At 35.8% G+C, this 20,938-nt stretch overlaps 1 protein-coding gene across 1 annotated transcript in view; it reads right to left on the bottom strand.

Moving 5' to 3' along the window:
• CD96 (CD96 molecule) overlaps positions 1 to 19,340 on the bottom strand; it is an 85,811-nt gene extending 66,471 nt beyond the window's left edge. The window contains exons 1-3 of the mRNA XM_020287615.2: positions 19,185 to 19,340; positions 16,894 to 17,244; positions 4,266 to 4,390 (exon numbers count right to left, since the gene is read on the bottom strand). Coding sequence (XP_020143204.2) covers positions 4,266 to 4,390; positions 16,894 to 17,244; positions 19,185 to 19,245 — 537 coding nt within the window. The 5' untranslated portion in view covers positions 19,246 to 19,340. The remainder of the gene's footprint in view (positions 1 to 4,265; positions 4,391 to 16,893; positions 17,245 to 19,184) is intronic.
• Between the last annotated feature and the right edge of the window lie 1,598 nt (positions 19,341 to 20,938).

Here is a 20,938-nt window from a genome sequence, read left to right as displayed (position 1 = left end):
TCATGTCCATTTTCTAGAGTACCAGAACAATATTTTTCTAATCATTGCTCTTGGTTGTCAACAATTTGCAGTTTGGCTAGCACTTTGTTTTTGATTAAAGTAAAGACAATTAGGATCAGTTGGCATCAGGAAAAGAAGTTACAGTTTTGTTTTCTGAATATCGAGGTATCCCATAAGTGTGAGAAGCCAACGCTGTTTATAGTCCCATTTTACCTTTTAATTATAAAATAGCATAAATATTAAGAAAGAACATATTGAGGATACATTTGTAGATAAAAATTTTAAGAAATATAAGCATTAGAATTTAGTGATGTGCCTTTGTTAGTAATATTGAACTGTTTGAATTTGAAATATGCTTGTCTTTCTCTTCATGATTTTAAAGAGAAAAATTGTGGATTTCTTTATTTGACTTTGGGGATAAATATTTCCCATCTGCACTACCAACTTGTACTTACAGGTCCCAGGGTCTTGATGTGGTATATGTCTGTCTTTTGCCAGCCAACTGTTCTTTAATTATCCAGCTCAAACATAACCTTTTCTAAGAAGCTTTCCCAGGCCCATCTAGTCAGAATCAAACTATTTTCCCACCATGCTGCCATTTTTTACATTTTTATTAAAGGTGTATGCCATGGTAGGAAATATGTAACCCTGCAGGACTTTGCACTTAAAGCAGATTCACCTATGTTTATTGGATTGAGTTGAAATTTATACTGTGGGAAATTGAGATGATAGTTTGGTATGAAAACAGAATATTAGAGTGTATTTAGAAGCTTCCAGAAGAAGCCTGTAGAATTTCTGTGATAACTGTATGTTTGTGTCCTACTGCATAAAATGGGAAAAATATGACTTTTGCCCTTATCTATCAACTGCATCCCATCTAAACATTCATAGTCTATGATTTCTTATATATCATCACCTCACAATTTACATAGACCGTTAGTTTCTATTAAAAGGTTAATCCTTTGTGTTTACTTAGTTCCCCCTCATACCAGAACAATGTTAGATTCACTGTCTACTTGTGCCTGATGCTTGTCTACCTTTGTGCAGTCACAATCCGGAAATGTAACTTCCCAAAACACAAAATATCTGTCCCACTAACACATTTAACACGGCCTTAGCATGGGATCAGGTACGTATAGCAAATGAGTTTATTTTATGAGATTGAGAATCCCAACAAAAACCTTTCCCATGAGGGTCCTAACTGAATTAATGAGATTTTATAAAACTTCACATATAGGAAGACATGACTTTTTTTTTTCCAGTGACCTTGATAATTTTAGTTTGTAAAATTGTTTCCAGGCTTTCCTGAAGCACTAAGGGCAGACAACTTGAAGCTTCCTGGAGCTACCAAGTTTGATATACAGATTTCTACCCTTCTGAGCTCATCTTCATCATCTTTACTTTTTAACCTCTTTCTAAAAGCTACATTATACCATGTTGGTAAGGACAGTTGGCTTATAATTATGATTATTACTGTAAGTTTAACAAGAGATTAAAGACCGAAAATATGGACTGGAGAAAATATTTATATCCTCTGCAGAAAAGACATTCAAGGGTTTCATATCAGACTTGCTGAATCCCACTGCCATCAAAGTGTCGGGCCGGATGTAAATCAGAGGAGCAAATAGATTTTGACATTTAAAAAGGGAATGCACAGTTGGAATTTAATCAGCACATTTGCCACATTTCAACTTTCTTTTGAAAGAAAGGATACTTTCAAAGAGATTCCTCAAGTTGTCTATATCATGATGCATTCCTTAAAGTGTTTGCGTGGCTTGATGTTTTAGTAGATATTTAGGGCTCACACTCTCACTGTGTGATCTTACATGCACTCTTTCTGGCTCTCATTTATCCTAAATGTCCCAGCAGGATCCAAAGATAATGCCTATATAGCCTTCTTGGTGTCTTTGAAGGAAACTACTTTATAAAGGATGCCTTATCAGTTATCTGGTCTTTGATCCATAATGACCTGACATTCATTAATCAATCAAACAGCTTGAATTTAGCGACCATCAGTTTAACATGAGGACAATAAATAAGACAGTGGGGAAAGGGGACAGACAAACAAATTCATTAGATCACTTATTAAGTATTTATGCGTGCCTATGTTCTAGGCTCTATACTTGATGCTAGAGAGTTTTGAAGTGAATGGTCAGCCTTTTTGCCCTGGAGAAGCTCAAATGTCACATAAAAGGCACAGACTGAGTGAAGGCTTTACATTTGCTTGGAAAAACAGATTGCACACCCGTGAGATAAGAACACTATAGATTGATTTACCTGACAGCCAAAATCTCTACAGTAAAGCTTTAGTAAACCAATTCCCATTGATAGTGAATGTGTGATCATTACAATGGGAGCTTTTTGCCCTATTGGTGAAAAATATTAATAATGTAAGCAAGATATAAGCAATGCATTTTCATTACTGTAATGTTTAGTATAGTACGTTTCTGCCCTTCTGAGATCACTTTCACTTTTTAACCTTTTTCTAAGAACTACATTGCATCATGTTTGTTAAGAATAATTGATTTACACTAATGGTAGGCATGATGCCAAGGAAGCTTTTCTCTTTGGAAACCAAATCCTTTAAAAGGAAAAATATATTTTGTGACAGATGACAAAGAGTTATTGTAGATGTCAGAACAATTTGGGAAATTTGTTTTAGAATATGTTTTTCTTTTCATATTACTGACTATCCAAAAAAATTTAGACAATGAAAAATTATCAATAGATTGCATTTTAAGGTCTTCATGGAATACAGTTATTTGGGATTTGGCACACCCCCAGAAAAATCTTTTTATGTGTAGGGTCTAGTTTCTAGGACAGCCCACAAAAACCTAGGTAACTTGGAATGTGAATAATCAGTCATGTGAATCATATTTTCCAAATTGTGTCAGCTGTTACATTAATGGGGATTTATGAGTTTTGTAAGAATTTTAAAATCCTATGCTTTGCATTTTGATGACAACCTGAAAAATTAATATACAGTAATCATATTTGGGATCACCTAAATAAATACCCTGTTATGTGATTCTTGAAATCATTTTATGGTTATATTTATAATTTTGTTAGTCTCTTGTTGCTATTTGATTTAACAGTGTTAGATTTCTATATGTGTTGGTTAATAGTTGTCTGCCATTTGATTATACACTATTCTTTCATATTTCTTATTATGCTCATGTTGATTTTGTTTGCCTACTATGAGAAAAAACTGTGATAACTCCCATTTGAAAGATATATTAAATCACTAGATTTTAGTTTTTAAGATTACATTTAGATTTTTAAAATAAAATGACACAGTATTACAGAATAATGTTGCAGATTAGTGATAAAATAACAAAGGCAGACAGAGCAGGTAAATGATACATTCACATTAAGAGGCCAGCAAAATTAAATTATAGCCCTAAATAGAGGAAGTTTGCAATATTTCAAGTAGAGAAAAACGGTGGGAGAATTTAGTCATCACATAGGACATGGTAAACAACTAGTTAATTAATCATAACTATCAAAGTCAATACTCAGTGGAATTTTTTAAATTGATAATTTAAAAATATTAGTGTTATATTTTATAGTGCCCTAGTAATTTATTCCATCAAAATAATAGACCAGTACTTATTTTTGCCTACAAATTATTTTTAAAATTGGAAAATTTCTCAAAGATCTGGATTTCGGGCTTTTTTTTTTTGCAAGTTTGGAGGCAGGGCAATTACGGGCATGCAGCCCCCTGCGGCATTAATAGAGCTGAGTAGTGACTGTTTCTTACACGAGTCCTGATTTCCTGCACATTTTCTGCTTGTATTGTAGAAGCATTAGAGTTTGTGTTTCCTGATCTAAAGCAATGTTGAATGTTTCCCAGGATGCAGTAATAAGAGTTCTGTGGGGGGAAAAAACCCAAAACATATCTCTGCACATGTTTTTTTAAAACAAATATTTATGAGTAGGGACTTCTACTGGATGTGGCTCCTCTCCAGGGCACCTTCACGCTTTGTCCTCTCTGCAGTCATCGTTTAGTATATAGACAGATATAGACGCTAACCTTTAGGAGCTAATTTTTAAATTAACCCACTGCATTCATAGACCCTGAGGCTTGCCTGGTTAGAAAGAATCTGAGAGTGTCTTTTCCTTCCTTTCCTATCCCTCCCCCAACCACTGGCATAATGCCTGCCTCTCATCAAGTATGCTTCCTTCCTATTATTACTTGCTATTCATTTTACTTCGTTCATATTTACAGATCATTGCAGTTATTCACTGAAAAAGGCAACACTTACCACCAACCATGCAAAGGTGAACTCAGATGAAATTTCTGAGGAGATATTTTGAAAGCATGGTATTTTCAGAGTCTCATTTATTTCTATTTCTATTGTATGGTTGCTTCTCCATTCATCCTGTGTACCTATAACAAACATAAGATTGAAAATACATGGATATTTGATTGGTTTATAAAGTGCTTTTTATAGAAGAGATAAGAACCATTTTCTTCTTTTTTATTTTTCTTTTCTTTTCTATTTTTTTTTTTTTTTTTGAGACAAAGTCTCACTCTGTTGCCCTGACTAGAGTGCCATGGCATCAGCCTAGCTCACAGCAACCTCAAACTCCTGGGCTCAAGCAATCCTCCTGCCTCAGCCTTCCAAGTATCTAGGACTACAGACATGTACCACCATTTATATTTATATATAAATATATAAATTTTTATATATTTAGTAGAGACGGAGTCTCGCTCTTGCTCAGGCTGGTCTTGAACTCCTGACCTCAAGTGATCCTCCTGCCTTGGCCTCCCAGAGTGCTAGGGTTATGGGTGTGAGCCACCACACCCAGCAAGAACAGTTTTAGTACAGAGATTCATCTATTCTCAGGGTAACTATGAAGCAACAGGCAAAACCTAATGATAGTTTTCATTGTATAAATGGCTAAACTGAGCCACTGAAAAGCACAGATAGTTGCTTATCACTGAAAAATTATGGGAAACTTACCCTAACATAATCCAACTCATCATTTGTATGTTCCTCTGCTTTAGCCCCAGATTGGTGCTTTAGTCTTTAGGTTGCATTTGCTTGATCAGATAGAACATAAAACTTTATAATGTGGCCTTTGTCTTTTTGAAAGTATTATTTTAATAGACTTTATTTTTTAGAGCAGTTTTAGGTTCACAGCAAACTTGAGAAGGAACTACAGAGAATGCCCAGTATATCCGTCCTTACCCAGTCACAGTGTCCCCACTGTCAACATCTCACGCTACAGTGGAACAATTGATGAACCTACATTGACACATCATCATAACCCAAAGTTCATAGTTTACATTAGGGTTGACCCTTAGTCTTGTACATTCTGTGGGTTTGGACAAATGTATAAGACTATGTACCCACCATAGAGATATTCAGAATAGCTTCACTGCCCTCAAAATCCTCTGTCCTCTGCCTAGTCATCCCTCCCTCCCCTCAACCCCTAGCAAACATTGATCTTTGTATCTAATGGTCTTTTTAGAGCTTATAAACATTCCTCAAAATAACAGATGACACAGAAAAATATATAAGGAAACTCTGAGGAAGCATTCTTAATGAATTATTTTCATTTTAAAGGTGATATGAGATAAATATCTGTTTTAAAGTCCCTCTTTTGGAGAAAGTTATATACACACACATACACATTTGTGACTAAACTATATTAATATCAAAGGATAATTTATACATGATATAGCTGATGTAAACAGCCATATCATCCTAATACCCTAAAAATCTTTTATTCTTTTTTTCTATATCTATTCAATTCTTGTTTGTATGCATCTACTTGTTCTTATACTTTGCAATCCTATTTACCAATGAAAGTTATGTATATTGTTACTTTAAAATGTTTTATACGACTCTTGAACTATTTGTGGTCAAAATTTGTGGAGGCTTTATGTTATTCCATTATATATACACATCATCATTTGTTTAGTCATTTCCAATTATTGAATCATTATGCTTTTTCACCTTGGGTTTTTATTTTAATCTATTACATGATATATAGCAAGGATCATCCTTATGCTAATGGCTTTCTTCTGACCATTCAGCTACTTAAGATAAATTTTCAGAAGTATAATTAATTGATCATTGAGTATGAACATTATCATTCCTACCAACAGTACATATATATTTTAAAAATGGAATATTTTTCAGTTTAAGAATATTGTATCTGGCCTTTAGATCTTTGTTGTCAATCTCTCATCAATATCAGCTATTCTCTTTACTGATAATTCTTTCCTTCTCCTTTATCTAATTAAAACCAGATCTTCCCATTAGGGCACATCTTCCCTGAATCATTCTCAAATAGTGATTGTTTATTTTCTTGTCCCCTGAATTCCTCAAGCTCAGAAGGTGGGATCACTGCCTTTCTTTCTTTCCATTGCTGCTTTCAAATATTGCTTCAACCCCATGATTTAAGAAAAAGGGCCCCATCACTTATGGTTAAAGGCATTTAGCTATACAGTATTTTCAAATGGAGTTATTTGTATACCATCATCATAAATTTTTTGCTGTATTTGCATGCCACCATTGCTACTACTTCATTTTATTTTTGAAATCATCGTAATTGTTTTACTTGCATAAATTTATTTTAAACATACTGATCTAGGCAATAATATCTGTGAAGTCCATGAAATCCATTCAGTATGTTAATTATATTTTAATGCACATTATCCAAATACACAAGTATTACATTTTTGTAAACTTTGTTCAGATTCGGGGAAGTTGGGAGTACAAGTGGCAATACTTTTCAAATATCCCTGAAAACTTCTATAAAAACAGACAGAGTAACTAAGGCAGAAGAACTAAAAACACATAGACAATATCTGCAAGAATACTAAATAATAATACATCCCCATTAATATGTGGGACAAACCACTAGACTACTGTGCTATCAGCGACTGTGCAGAAAGAAGCAAGAAGATCAACTGGCACTTAGAACTAAAGAACCCTGCTCCCAGGTAGTCACTGAAAAGACAGCAGACTAATCTGAGCATAGCAGCTGAAATGGAAAAGGGAATTTGCAGGCATGAAATCATCAGTGTTTTCAAGGGAAATAAGAAAAGGGTAGTCAGCACTGGAGTAGACGGGGCTTCTCAGGACTCACGCCACACTGAGAAGAAGCACCTAGAAGAAGAATCTGAATTAAACAAGGCAGGCCCAAGAGGAGAAATCAAAGAGGCAATTTAGATAAAAGTAAGGCATAGAAGCAAAAGGAAATACACTCAGAAAGTAAAATGGCAAATTACTTATCTTGAAAATAACAGAAGAGTGGGCCCTAGAGACAATGAACACTCTAGAGAAGCTAGCCTGGCCCGACATCCCATGATAAGAGTAAAAATGCATTTAATTTAAACATGAGCAATAGAAAAGAAATGAAGTAGAACAACCTGTAAAGATACTATAAGCAAAAAAGGAATGGAGAAGAAAATAACATTCCTACAACAATGACAGCCTAGTAACAAGACAGGACCACAAAATAAAAAGTACAGTCTAATTACTCAAAATGAGCCAAAAGAAATAAAGAAAATAACATAAATTGTGCAAAATTTTGGAAAGACTGGTAAATGAGTTCATTGGAAAAAAAGAAGACTTACAAAAGAGAGGTGGTAGAATTCAGGAAAGGGTTTGAAATAATTTTTTAACACATTAGCTGTCCTGTGAGTTGTATTTAACTCATGTTAGGATTGAGCCTGGGACCTCATGAAGGATATGTAACTCACATGTCTCAGGTGTCTCTTACAATTAATGTTGACAATTTAAATGTATATAACTCATGTATAGCAAACAATAAAAAATAACACATTTTTCATTAAATTAGAAAGAATCATTCTGTTTTCAAAGTTTTTATTTTATGTTAATAAAACACCATGGCCCCAAGGAAACAAAAATGTTTTTTTCTAGCAGGGCAATGTCTTAAAATTACTCCAGAAATGCAGACCAAGCTAGAACAAAACCAAAAATATGCAAACACAAAAGTTAATCAATTAAAAAAATAGAATGAGGGAAATAAAAACATTTATTTAAATAAATAGATAAATAAATAAATAATTTTAAAATAAAAGACAAGGAGATAAAAGAAAGCCAAAGAAAATTATATGCAAAGAAGACAAAAGTATATTTACAATAGAAGGCATTCAAGGAAAAAGTCGAACAAATGAAACAGAACAAATATTAAAACATAATTCAGAAAAATTTCTTAAATAAAAATCACTAGAAAATATATAGTAAAAGATTATACTGCAAAAGTAGGAAAATAGACTGAGAATGGGCAACATTAAGCATACTCTTCTGAAAGTATTGAACAAAGCCAACTATGTGGAAAGAAAATTGGATTACCATGCTTTCTCATGGCAATTCTATACAAGAAAATAATGGAATAACATATTTAATATAATTAAGGAAAGAAAATGTAAGCCAAGGATTTTATATTCAGCAAAATTAACCTTTCATATAAATATTACAGGAAAATGTTAGGGCCATGCAAGAACTCAGAAAATATTGCTTTCAGGAGCACTTCCTGAGGATTCTCCAATAGAATATACTTCAGACTAGAGATTACATTTACATAAAGACTGTTGGTAAGTATTGATTATGTATTTACATTTAACACTAACAACACATGATTGCTATAAGTAAAGGAATAGTAATAAATGTGTTTTAAAATAAAGATACAATGTAAGTATCAAAATGTGGGGGGTAGAATAGAGGGGCTTCTGGTTATTGGAGCATGTAGAGGTCATGAAAAAAGATAAGTATAAAACTAGGCATCGTGTTCCTCCTTTCCAGAGGGTACAGCAGAAAGGCCTTCACCAGATGTCAGTGCTTTGATCTGGGACTTCCTAACATCCAGAACTGTGAGAAAATAAATTTCTGTTCTTTATAAATTACCCAATCTATGGTGTTCTGTTATAGTAGCACAAAATGAACTAAGACAGTGGCAGAGCAGACAGACATTTAACATGTAGACTGCAGAAATCAGAGAGTCATATAATGAATGAGATAAGTTCTTCCCTCACTGTGGTCTGACTGGGAAACTATAAACACAGTGGAGGAGACCTGAGAGAGCCTAGCAAAAAGTATACTCCAAGGGAGTGTGGATAACTGGCTGGAACTTTGAATGCATTTCCTAACCCACATGCAAATCCATGTGTAGAGGATGGAAGCCTAATTTAAACACAACTTTTGCCAAAATCATAGGCTGACTAATAAAGGGGCTTTGCCAATGCAGGGGCAACTCCAAATTAAAAAATAAGAATTATTATTAAAAACTGAACAGAGATATCAATGGCCACACATTGCAAAGGAGATATACTTAGCAATTTAAGTACAGGTAAGTTACTAAAATTAAAAAAACAAAGACACAGACTGAAAAAAAGTCAAAATATAGAGTTGCCACATATACATATATAATATATACACACTGTATAAATAATATATATGCTATATACACACTATATATACACACTATATATATGTATGTATATGTGTGTGTGTGTATATACACACATATATATAAAATGTCCGGTTTTCAACAAAATTATGACACATCAAGGAAAAAGGAAAGTGTGACCCATAGTTAGGAAGAAGGCAATTAATTACAACTGTCTGAGTAGACACAGATTTAACAGACTTCGAAGCAGGTATCATAAGTATGCCCAAAGGATTAAAACAAGATATGATGATAATGACTCAATAAATAGAGAATATTAGTGGGAAAATGGAAAGTATAAAATGAGCCAAATGTGTATTCTGGAGTTGAAAAGTTAATAACAAAAATAAAAATATAACTAGATGCTCAACAGCAAATTTAAGGTGACAGAAGAATCTGTGTATCTGAATATTGATCAATATAAATTATCTAATCTGAAGAACAAGGCTAAAAAGATTAACTTCAGGGTCATTTGAGACTATGTCAAGTATACCAACACATGTGAAACAGAAGTCATAGAAGAAGAGGCAAAAGAGGAAGGAACAGAACAAATATTTGTAGAAACAATGGCCAAAAACTTAACATAGTTGATTATTAAAAAACGTTCCCATTAATTAATCTACACATCCAAGAATCTTAACAAAACCTGAATAGGATAAAAAGAAAGATATATCCACCTAGACACATCATAATCAAATTACTGAAATCCAAAGAGAAAGAGAAAATTATGAAAACAGCAATTGAAATGAGAAAAATAAAAACAAAACAAAAATAAAAACAATTCATCTCTTGCAGGGCATCAATAATATAATTAATGGATTACTTCTAATCAGAAATAATGAAGATCAGAAGACATATGAAAAGAAAAGAAGAAGAAAGAAACAACAGGCCACCAAGAATTTTACACCCAGTGAAATTATCCTTTAAAAATGAAAAAGGAAAAAACATGAGAGAATTCTTTGTAAGCAGATTTTTTCCTATGTAAAATACTAAACTAAGTCCTTTAGACTGAAAGCAAATGAACCAAATAATAGCTCCAATTCATAGGATTAAGTGAACAGTATAGGAAATGGTAAATATGTGGGTAAATACTATAAATAAAATACTATACATATATGTATTTACCTTTTGTTTTCTCTTAATTTCTTTAAGGAACATGAGATTTTTCGAACAATTAGTTGTAATGTTATACTATTGGGTTTACTTTATATATTATACATATGTGCAATTTATTGTATATATTCTATATTACATTTTTTGTTAATATTTATGCAATATATTTGATAGTAATAATAATACAAACAAATTTGGAGGAGTTATGTAGGAGCAAGTTGCAAGAAAAAAATAAACATAGAAACAGACACACAAATATTCCTGACATTGGAGCTACATAACAAGGATTGAAAAATAATTTTTTTCAATATATTCAAGAAAATAGAGAAAAAGATAGAAGAAATAGATGAAAACATATGCTATTTCATCAAAAATTACAAATCTATCAAAAATAATAATTTAAAAACACAATATCTCCGGCCGGGCGCTGTGGCTCACGCCTGTAATCCTAGCTCTTGGGAGGCCGAGGTGGGTGGATTGCTCAAGGTCAGGAGTTCAAAACCAGCCTGAGCAAGAGCGAGACCCCGTCTCTACTATAAATAGAAAGAAATTAATTGGCCAACTGATATATATATAAAAAAATTAGCCGGGCATGGTGGCGCATGCCTGTAGTTCCAGCTACTCGGGAGGCTGAGGCAGGAGGATCGCTTGAGCCCAGGAGTTTGAGGTTGCTGTGAGCTAGGCTGACGCCACGGCACTCACTCTAGCCTGGAAAACAAAGCGAGACTCTGTCTCAAAAAAAAAAAAAAAAAAACACAATATCAGAAATTAAGAATGAATCTGATGAGGTCAAAAACTTACTGACATCAAAAAGAATTCATGAATCATAAGATAAATCAATAGAAAACATCTAAACTGAACCACAGAAAAGAAAAAAGTAGAAAATACAGAAAAAAGTATTTGAGACACATAAAAATATAAATGTAGGCCACTTTTTATACAACAAACCTAAAAACAAATTTAAATGGCCAGAATAGCCAAAGCAATCTTAAGTAAAAAGAACAAATCTGGAATCATCACATTACCTGATTTTAAGTTATACTACAAGGGTAGAATAACCAAAACAGCATGGTACCGGTATAAAAGTATAGACATAGACTAATGGAACAGAATAGAGAACCCAGAAATAAAACTATCTACCTACAACCAACTGATCTTAGACAAAGCTGACAACAACATACATTGGGAAACGGAGGCCCTATTCAATAAATGGTGTTAGGAAAATTGGATAGCCACATGCAGAGAATGAAACAGGATCCCTAACTCTTGCCATATACAAAAATTAATTCAAGATGGATTAAAGACTTAAATGTAAGTCATGAAACCATAAAATTTCTAGAAGAAAATGTAGTAGGCATTTCCCTAATGACAGGTGATGTTGAGCATTTTTTCATACATTTGTTGGCCATTTGTCTATCTTCCTACTTACCCCTCTTGTCCCTCCAGTCTGACTTCCCTTCCATAATGCCACCAAAACAACTCCTGTTAGGTGGTCAAAACTTCCATGTTCCAAAATACAATCCAATACCTACTTTATCTTCTTAAAAACTTTGGAATTAGTGGCTATTCCTTTTATGCAATGTCATCTTCTAGCTTTCTGTAACCCAGTTCATCCCTGATTTTATTCTTGCCTCTTCAGTTACTCTGCGCTACCCCTCAAAGACTGTCTTTCTCCACCCATCACCATGGACTCTGTAGAAGTGTCACATGACTTTTCTCACTTTATTTTCTCTTCCTAGATGATTTGTTTTACTCCCAGAACTTTAGTTAGCACCCACACTCAGATGACTCACCAATTTGTATCTCTAGTTTAAACCTCTTTCCTAGATTAGGAATTGTACATCCATCCAGCTGTTTGCCTACCATCTCCTGAGTGTCTCAACTTCACTCCTATTTCAACATGTAGAAAATCAAACTCAAAATAATGCCTGTACAATCTGATCGTCTTCCAGTGTTGCCTAACACAATGAGTAACTCATTTCTTTTTATTGTTGTTGTTCTAATATACCAGAAACGAAAGCATTGTTTTTGACACTGCTTTCTATTCCTCCCTTCACATATGCAACCCACACCTGAATCTTGTTGGGGTGAATCTTCTAAACATGTTTCTAAGCTGAACACTCCTCTTCATCTACTTCATTGCCACTCTGCTTAATGATATCAGCATCTCTCCTAGACTTCTGCTGTTGTTTCTAACTATTAATAATCTACACTATCCTCTCTGCCCTTCTTCAATTCACTCTCTGCATTTGAGCCACAAAGATGCATTTTTGAAATGCAAAACAAACAAAAAACCTCCTACCATTCAATTAGTTTCCACAGCTATTAGGATAAAAGCAAAATTTCTTAACTGGACTGATCAGTCTCTAGCCTCACCTTCAACTGCCTCCCCATTGATGTCTCTGCTTCTGCCACAATACCTTTTAAAATCCCCTATAGTTGCCATAACTTCCTTTCACTACAGAGCTTTGGCATGTCCTGTCTTTTGTAAAGCTCTGTGTTCTCCACCTTACGGCTGAAGCAGCACTTCCCAAGGAAACATTTCTTTCTTTCTCCTTCCTTCTTTCCTTCCTTCCTTCCTTCCTTCCTTCCTTCCTTCCTTCCTTCCTTCCTTCCTTCCTTCCTTCCTTCCTTCCTTCCCTCCCTCCCTCCCTCCCTCCCTCCCTCCCTCCCTCCCTCCCTCCCTCCTTCCTTCCTTCCTTCCTTCCTTCCTTCCTTCCTTCCTTCCAGAAGGAAAGAGGAGTTTATTGATTTGCTGGCAAATGAGGAGGTTCAGCAGACTTGTTTCAAAGTACCAACGTGCTCAGGAAACATTTCTTGATTTTCCTATTATACCCTGTCATATGCTGTCTACTTCCTTACCATAAACACACCTTTCCCTTTTGAAATTTGACCTTTATTTGTTTATTTGATTAAAGTTTGCCTCCTCCTATTGTACTTCATGATTCATGAAGGCTGAGTCATGCCTGTATTGCACACCACTATGTCTGTGGTGCTCAGCACTATTACACACTCAAAAAAATATTTGTTGGATAAAGACTAAATGCAAGAATTTGAGGAGAATTGGCATTTAGTTTCAATAACAAACTAGACCAGATAATCATGTGATTTAGACTGAACATATTAACATATTATCAAGATTATTTTGCTACTATTATTACTATTTCTGTGACCAGTACTTCTCTTCTGACCTCTGCCGCGACTCCTACTACTTTCCAAGAATAACATTAACAGCTCCCTGAGACTTCTGTTGTAATCTAGTAAAGTAAAGCCATGTTGTACTCTTGTAACTGATCCTAATAACTACAAATTTTTAAATGCACCAAAATCTTATAATCTGAAGCATTATGGGATCCATTAGCACTCAAATTGAAACCTAGATAATAATAATGCAAGGCTTAACTTAGAGAACTGCATTTCTTGGAATAACTCAAAAGCTTCTAACCTGGGGGAAAACCCTGTCAATTGAACACGAGAAAGAAGCAAACACCAAACTGTTCATTATATTTCCAGTCTCGTCCACAGATTCAGAGCACTGAGACACACACAAGGACAAAATATTGTGAAAAGAGAACAGAATCCCTTCTCAGCCAGGCCCTCAGGGTACACGGGGACAGGATTTAGACACACACAGTATTGTGAGCCAACTAGGGAGAAAGGCTCAGATGACAAGAAAAAAGAAACAGGAAGAGGTGATTAACCCAACCACCTCTAGTCTCTCCACATTTTCAAATTTAGATTCTTATACACCACTTCAATTTGCATTTGTTTATGTACTTTATAAATGTTTGCACTTCAGATGTGCTTTGCTTACCTGACTGGCTTGTAAACTTAAAGATCCCACAGGGGCATAGTAAGGAAATGGCTCAGGTGAGAAGAGAAGCAAGAGATTAAAAGATTAAGGGGAAAAGAAGACGTGCCATTGGGGGTGCACGTGGCAGAGCCCTCGGATGGCAACCAGCTCCTTTAAGTCAACACCTTGTCTTTAGCTACATACCAGCCTTGCGTGTTTCGTCACTCTGTGGTGAAGGATTTTCCCCCCTTCTGTTTTGCTCTTTTCTATTGTATTCCCTGTGTACCCAAATGCACAATGCCAGAACCATTTCTTCAGCTCTGAGGCCATTGCTTTTCCTCTGATTCAGCTGATAGCAACAAAGTTACAATCAGAAGATTGGGAATTCTCCAACCACAAAGATATAGACATGGCTTCTTCCTCTCCCGACATTCCCAGATTTTAGCAGTTACAAGCTTAGCTCCTTTGCTTTTCTTTCCTTTAAGAAATACACTTTCCTTAAAGGCAACACCATTCTCCTTTCTGGATAACATAGTATCTCTTTTCTATTGTTTTATTCATTTTGATTCATCACATATTCTGTTTCCTCCAGGGTATATCAATCCATGTTGCCAATTCTCAATGGAGACCCTGAAACATTAGGTCCTCAGCCAGGCAATACTATAGTTTTACTGGTTTAGGCAGAAGATGCAAAAATCTATGTCTGAAGCCAAAGTCAATGTGTGCTTGTGCTTATGTATGGCAAATATCCCACTGGGTTCCAAATTAGGCCAATATATAAAGAGAAGGAGGAGGGCTTATTTTTAATAGAAATTGAGAAGTAGAATTCCCTCAATATAATTATTACTACTCTTAATTGAAAATTAACATTTGCGAAACTCTTACCCTTTGGCAGGAACTATGCTAATACTTTATACAGATTATCTCATTTAATCATCTAAATAGTGATACTCGCGAAGGAAGTACTATAATTATCCATATTTGTTATGTAAGAAAACAAAAACTTAGAGACTGAAATAACTTGGCAACAACGGAATATATAGTAAGTGACAGAGCCAACTTTCGAAGCCAGGCTACCCAATTCCAAAGTATGTGAGCTAAACATTGTTCTCTATGGGTCTTCTATTAAATATATCTTTTTACTTCAAACCCACTCCACTCCATCCCAATTGAACTGAAGTTTCTGTTTTGTTTTATTCCTTCTGGAAAATACCAAGAGAATAGGACACTGTAAGGTAGTGGTTGATGGGCTCTTGGCCCACAGGTGGGTGGTTCCAATATCATAATCTTAGAGCAGGTAAGATATAGGAAATGGAGAGGAGGTAATAAATCCATACCTGTTGCTTGTTCTGGGGTAACTCTATGTCTCCTTTAGCAAGGCCTTCAAGAGTTAATTTTTGTTGTGTTTTCTTACATTACCAGGCCTCTTTGCCCCTGCATTAAAAAGTCTATTTCCAGTACATTTTGCATTTGTTGGCATTCATTTTCATTTTTTTCCATTAGCAGAAATGGAAATCATTTACATTAGGACCAGGTAATTTCGGGCACATGTTATTATTGTCATTTTCCAAATGGGCTCAGAGAATTTACATGACAGGCTCCAAGTCAAGTTGATTTCTAACCAGAAAGGAACTGGACCTTAAATTTAGAATTCTTGCCTCCAAATACTGGCCTCTGAAGTATATATGGTATGAATGCTACTTGTCTAGCAGCCTCCTTGTCCCCTTTACCTGCCCTGAACTAAATACAGTATATCCAAAGCCACTTTCATGAATTCACCCACAAATCTTCCTTTGCCTTTCATCTCAGTGAATGGCACCAGCACTCAGGTGTGCATTCCAGACACCCAGACTTACCATCAATTTTTCTGTTTCCTTCACATATACTCCCCTTATCCTATATCTGTCTCTACCTTCTCCTTCTTGTCCCCCTTCAACCTGTTTTCATATAAAAGCTAGTATGATTGTTTTACAGCACAAATACGATCGGGCTATTAATGCATGACACTCTTTTGTTAGACATGCTTCAATGTCTTTCCACGGCTTTGAGATGAAAATGGAAACCTTGACCATGGCTGACAAGGTCCAGCATGATCTAGTCCTTCCCTCCATCACCCCTAATCTCTGCACTCTAGTCCCACTGGCATTTTCCAATTTCCTCAAACACTACAAAAGCCCTTCATGCAAGATGTTTCCTCTCTTTGGATCATTCATAACCCCACCTCACCCCAACCCCACCTCTTAAACTGTGTTAATGTCTATTCATTCTTTAGACTTCAGCTCAGGTGTTACTTTCTCAGGGACAATTTTGCTGGTCTCTATTACATATACTCATTCACAGGCTGTTGTAGTCATTATTACTATCATGATTTTACATTTATTTGTGGAATTATTCGATCAATTTCTGTCTCCCTTACCAGACAATATCTCTTTCTGGTGAACTTTTGTATGCTTAGTAGCACCACGCCTCACACATAGTCGTTTCATAATGCATATTTGTTGACTGAATGAGAGCTGAGTGAAAGCATGCACGTCCTTCCCTCTACCTGGTATGCTTACCTTGCGTCTGAAGGAAGAGGTTGTAGATGTTAGTCTGAATGCCCTCCGGATACAGAGTAAAGATACACTCGTACTTTCCACTGAGTGAGGAAGAAAAGTTTCTCAAGTGCAGAGTCCATTTCGACACATTCCTGGGAGTTTCTGTGAAAGCCACCAGTGACTCACAGGGCCCCACATGGGCACAGTAGAAGCCATGCTGGGGATGGTAAAGGGCAATCAGGTCTACCTTATCGGTGACCTTGGACCATTGCACCTGCACCAAGAAGCCTATCTTCTGTGTTTGGCAGGTCAGATTGACATCAGAGCCAGGTAGGGCATAAATGTCTTCTTCTGCATTGAATTTCCACACTCCTGACAAAGAAAAACATGAGCCATCAGTTTGCATAATTCACATGGGGTGACTCTAAATTACAAACTTTGATCACTTCAGTGAGGTGAGGGAGCAACTGAGGAAATTTCTCCCTGGCCTCTTTAGGAACAGAAGAGAGCTTATATACAATTCAGATGGAGAAGCATGAGACTCAATATACATGAGAAGGCATTTACTTAGGAAAACTGGAGGAGATTATTGACTTCTGAATATTTATTTCTTTGTTGTTCTTCCCCCAAAATAATTTAAGGTCTCTTATTACCTGTGAATAAAATTAAGCCTATTTAAAAATTGAAACACACAAGCAAACTTAGTGTGACAATTATTCTTACATTTAATATAATTGGCATTTCTAAGTTATAAATCAACAGCTACTTATAACACATAAGTGAAGCTTCCTAAAACTGCAAAAATAACTAATATGTGCATAGCAGTTTCTTTTAAAAATACATGTTTACAAGAGGCTTTTACATGCTATCTTGTTTAATCCCCCTCACATACGATAAGAGTGATGTTGTTAACCTTATTTATAAAGGGGGAAACTGAGGCACAGAGAGATGAAGTGGTTTGCTAAATCACATCTCCAGTAAAAGAACAGAAGTCAGTTGCCTGGAGCCCATGGTCTTTCTACAGCTTTCGTAACCTCCAAACTGCCTTCCAAATTCAGTCTGAGTGAGTAGAGTAAGAAATTTGACATTCAATATATGAGAATTGAAAGGAATTTCATTTCCAAGTAGTTAGATCTCCTGAGGAGAAGAGGGAAGAAAAAAACCTCAGGTAGAGGTTCCACTCAGGATCATCTCTACTCAAGTTCTGAAACACTAGATATAAAAAAAGAAGATTGTCTCTCCCATCAGCAATCTGACCAAGTGGTACAGGGCATTTAAAATATGTTAAACATCGAGCCTTTGACATGCTTTCAATAGCGTTGGCCTGAGCTTTAGAATTAACATGGAATACTGTTACAGAAATGATATATTATTGTGACAAGTTCCACTGAAGCTCACACAGGGAAAAGATAAAAAGATGACAAGCAACTGAGAAGAAACAAGGCTCTCCAAAGTACTTAACAAATGGAAATTATTATGTTTTTGTGGATGCAGAAGTTTGGGTAGGCATAGGTTAGTACAGTTTAGTGTAAGTTCCTGTGAGCTATTCTTTGCCTGATAATATGGCTCTGATCCTATCTACAGCATTACATTCAAAGTCTCCTTTGATTTAGAAATTCTCCTTAAAATTTTTGTAACTATACCTGAAAAGCACAGTCAATGCTTAAGACACGCAAGCTTACTGTAATACTCTCATACTGTGGAACGCAGGACTGATCGTTCTTCTTTCTATTTTTAAATAGAACCTTTAGGATCTTGTTCCCACCGTCACAAGGACTCCACTTTGCTTTCCAGGTCTGTACCTATACATGCCTTATTAAAATTCAACATGTGTTTAACTCCCAAAGACCTTAGTATTTGGAGGAGAAATGCTTGTTATAGCCAAAAGAAAAAGGATACTGAAGAGAGAAAAAAAAAAGTTGAGCAATGATCTCTGGGCATTGTGGCTTTGTGATTCTGTTTAGTTTTCCGGAGTTGTTCTGACTGCCATTTGGAAAGCATTTTATTTCCAAGAAACACAATTTCCCAATTACTCCAGAGAACTTGTTAGGAAGAAGATGGGTGAAAATGCCTCAGAGCAGTGGCACAAACCACCCATTCTCTTCTTGTTTTTAGTGTTCATTAGTAATCATTTCTAGACTCCAACATCTCTCCGATAGCTGCCACTTAAATACATAACCGAAAAACCTTAGTAACGATTCGCCCTTTGGTGATCTAGTTCAGCAACAGTCGCAAGGCATTTTAAATGAACAGAGGCTCCCTGTGCCCCTACAGCAGCCCGCCTGACAAGAAAGGACAACTGGAAGTCTTACCCCTGACAAAATGTATCTGGATGATGGAATAAACAGCACAGTATGTCCATTTTTTCTCCATTGTCTCCAGAAGACCTTACACCATCCTTTCCATAATGATCACAGAAGTCAATTAATGTCTTAAAGCAAACTCCAGCTACCCTCTTCGTGCTAAAAAACCCCAAATCTACCACACGCCTGGGTCTGTTTATCACTTGGCAAGCCCCCAGGAAATGAAATGTAGACAGGAAAGTAATGTGGTTCAGGGCTAAGTATAACCTTCAACAGAACAATGTTGAAATTGTTCTTTGAAACCTTGTGTATCACCTTCTTTAAAAGACTTTTCAGTATCTAAAGATTCTCTGGTTCAGGATTTCTGTGTCAGTCAAGCTGCTTCTAAAATCTGAACACAGGAAATCATGCAGAGCAGCTCACAATATGCTTTTTATACATTTCTTTTCAAGAGCACAAAGTTATTTATGCTCTACTGTGAGCTTAGTGTCTTTCATAATAGTTTTTCTGTTTAATCTTAAGATATATTTTCTTTCCAGAATTGCTCTAGGATGAAAGAATAAAGAATTAACACATTTAATTTTAATAAAATCTGAAAAGTAACAGGGAGTAGAGTCAGCTACCAAACTGAATTTTATTGTCTTTCTTCCTGCAGGAAATACCATTTCCTAGGGGTAGAAGTAGTGAAAGCTCCTTTTTACCCCTTGTCTGGGATAGGCTAGGGGTCAGACAGGGAAGTTTCTCACCATGCTGGCTAGAGGCCTTTTCTTCTGACAGCAGAAGTTTATTTGCATCTACCAAAAACTATATAGAGCTAGGCAGTAGCAATCAGATTCTAAAGGCAGAGAATTTCCCATCTTAATGACCTACCAGGCCTGTTAAATGTAATGTGTTGAGACACGTTACAAGCCTGGAGAAAGGATTCCATTATTTCATTCTATCTTTTGTATTAAAAAGAATTTACCTCAGTAGAAACCAATAAAAATCTAAATTTATTAACTCCTCTAAGAACAACACCCCTTTTGGAGTATTTAGAGGTCTTGTATCTATTATTGCATTAAAGTGAAGCAATTCTTAAAAAAAAAAAAATCTTCAACTCAGAAAAAGGGAAATTGTCATTTATTTTCCAGAGCTACAAACTCACTTTAATAGAACCCTTGCCTTTCATTGGGGTTGGACGACCCGAGCCACCTGTTCAGTGGCTACTCAGCAAATCAGCCCTCTCTGGGTATTCTTCAGGGCATGGGCCTTGGTTCTTATATCTAGAAACTTCTGTGGTCTGAAGCTACCAGATTTGACGAATTTTCCTTTGGGTCTCATCCAGGCTCTGAGAGAAGAAAAATTTCAGATGCTCACAGACTATTAATTGAAGGGCTACGCATCTGGTGTCCTGCAGCTGCAAGACCCAGACAACAGCCTCTTTATGGCTGTTTGCATGCAGCAGGTGGCAGCAACACCCCACAGACCGGTGTGGCTCTCTCAGGTGCTGGGAATTGCCCCCACCACTTTTCAATCCCAGTAATATTTTCTAAAGGCCCTTTCAGCACAGGGATAGGTATTCTCTATACTTAAAAATAACTCTTCTATGAAAGTCATGTCAATCTTTTCTATTATCCTCCCTACTCACCAAATCCCAATTGCACAGCGTTCTTCTGCCTTAGATTATAGTCTGCTGCATGTACAGAGAAAACAGAAGCAGTGTTTCACACACAAAAAGAAATCTTGAACTTCTTGAACTTCAGAGGCAAATTCAATTATTTACA

Source organism: Microcebus murinus, chromosome 1 (assembly GCF_040939455.1).
Source record: "Microcebus murinus isolate Inina chromosome 1, M.murinus_Inina_mat1.0, whole genome shotgun sequence".
Lineage (NCBI taxonomy): Eukaryota > Metazoa > Chordata > Mammalia > Primates > Cheirogaleidae > Microcebus > Microcebus murinus.
Note: the sequence above shows the minus strand (reverse complement) of the source record. Positions and strands in the feature narration are given on the sequence as shown.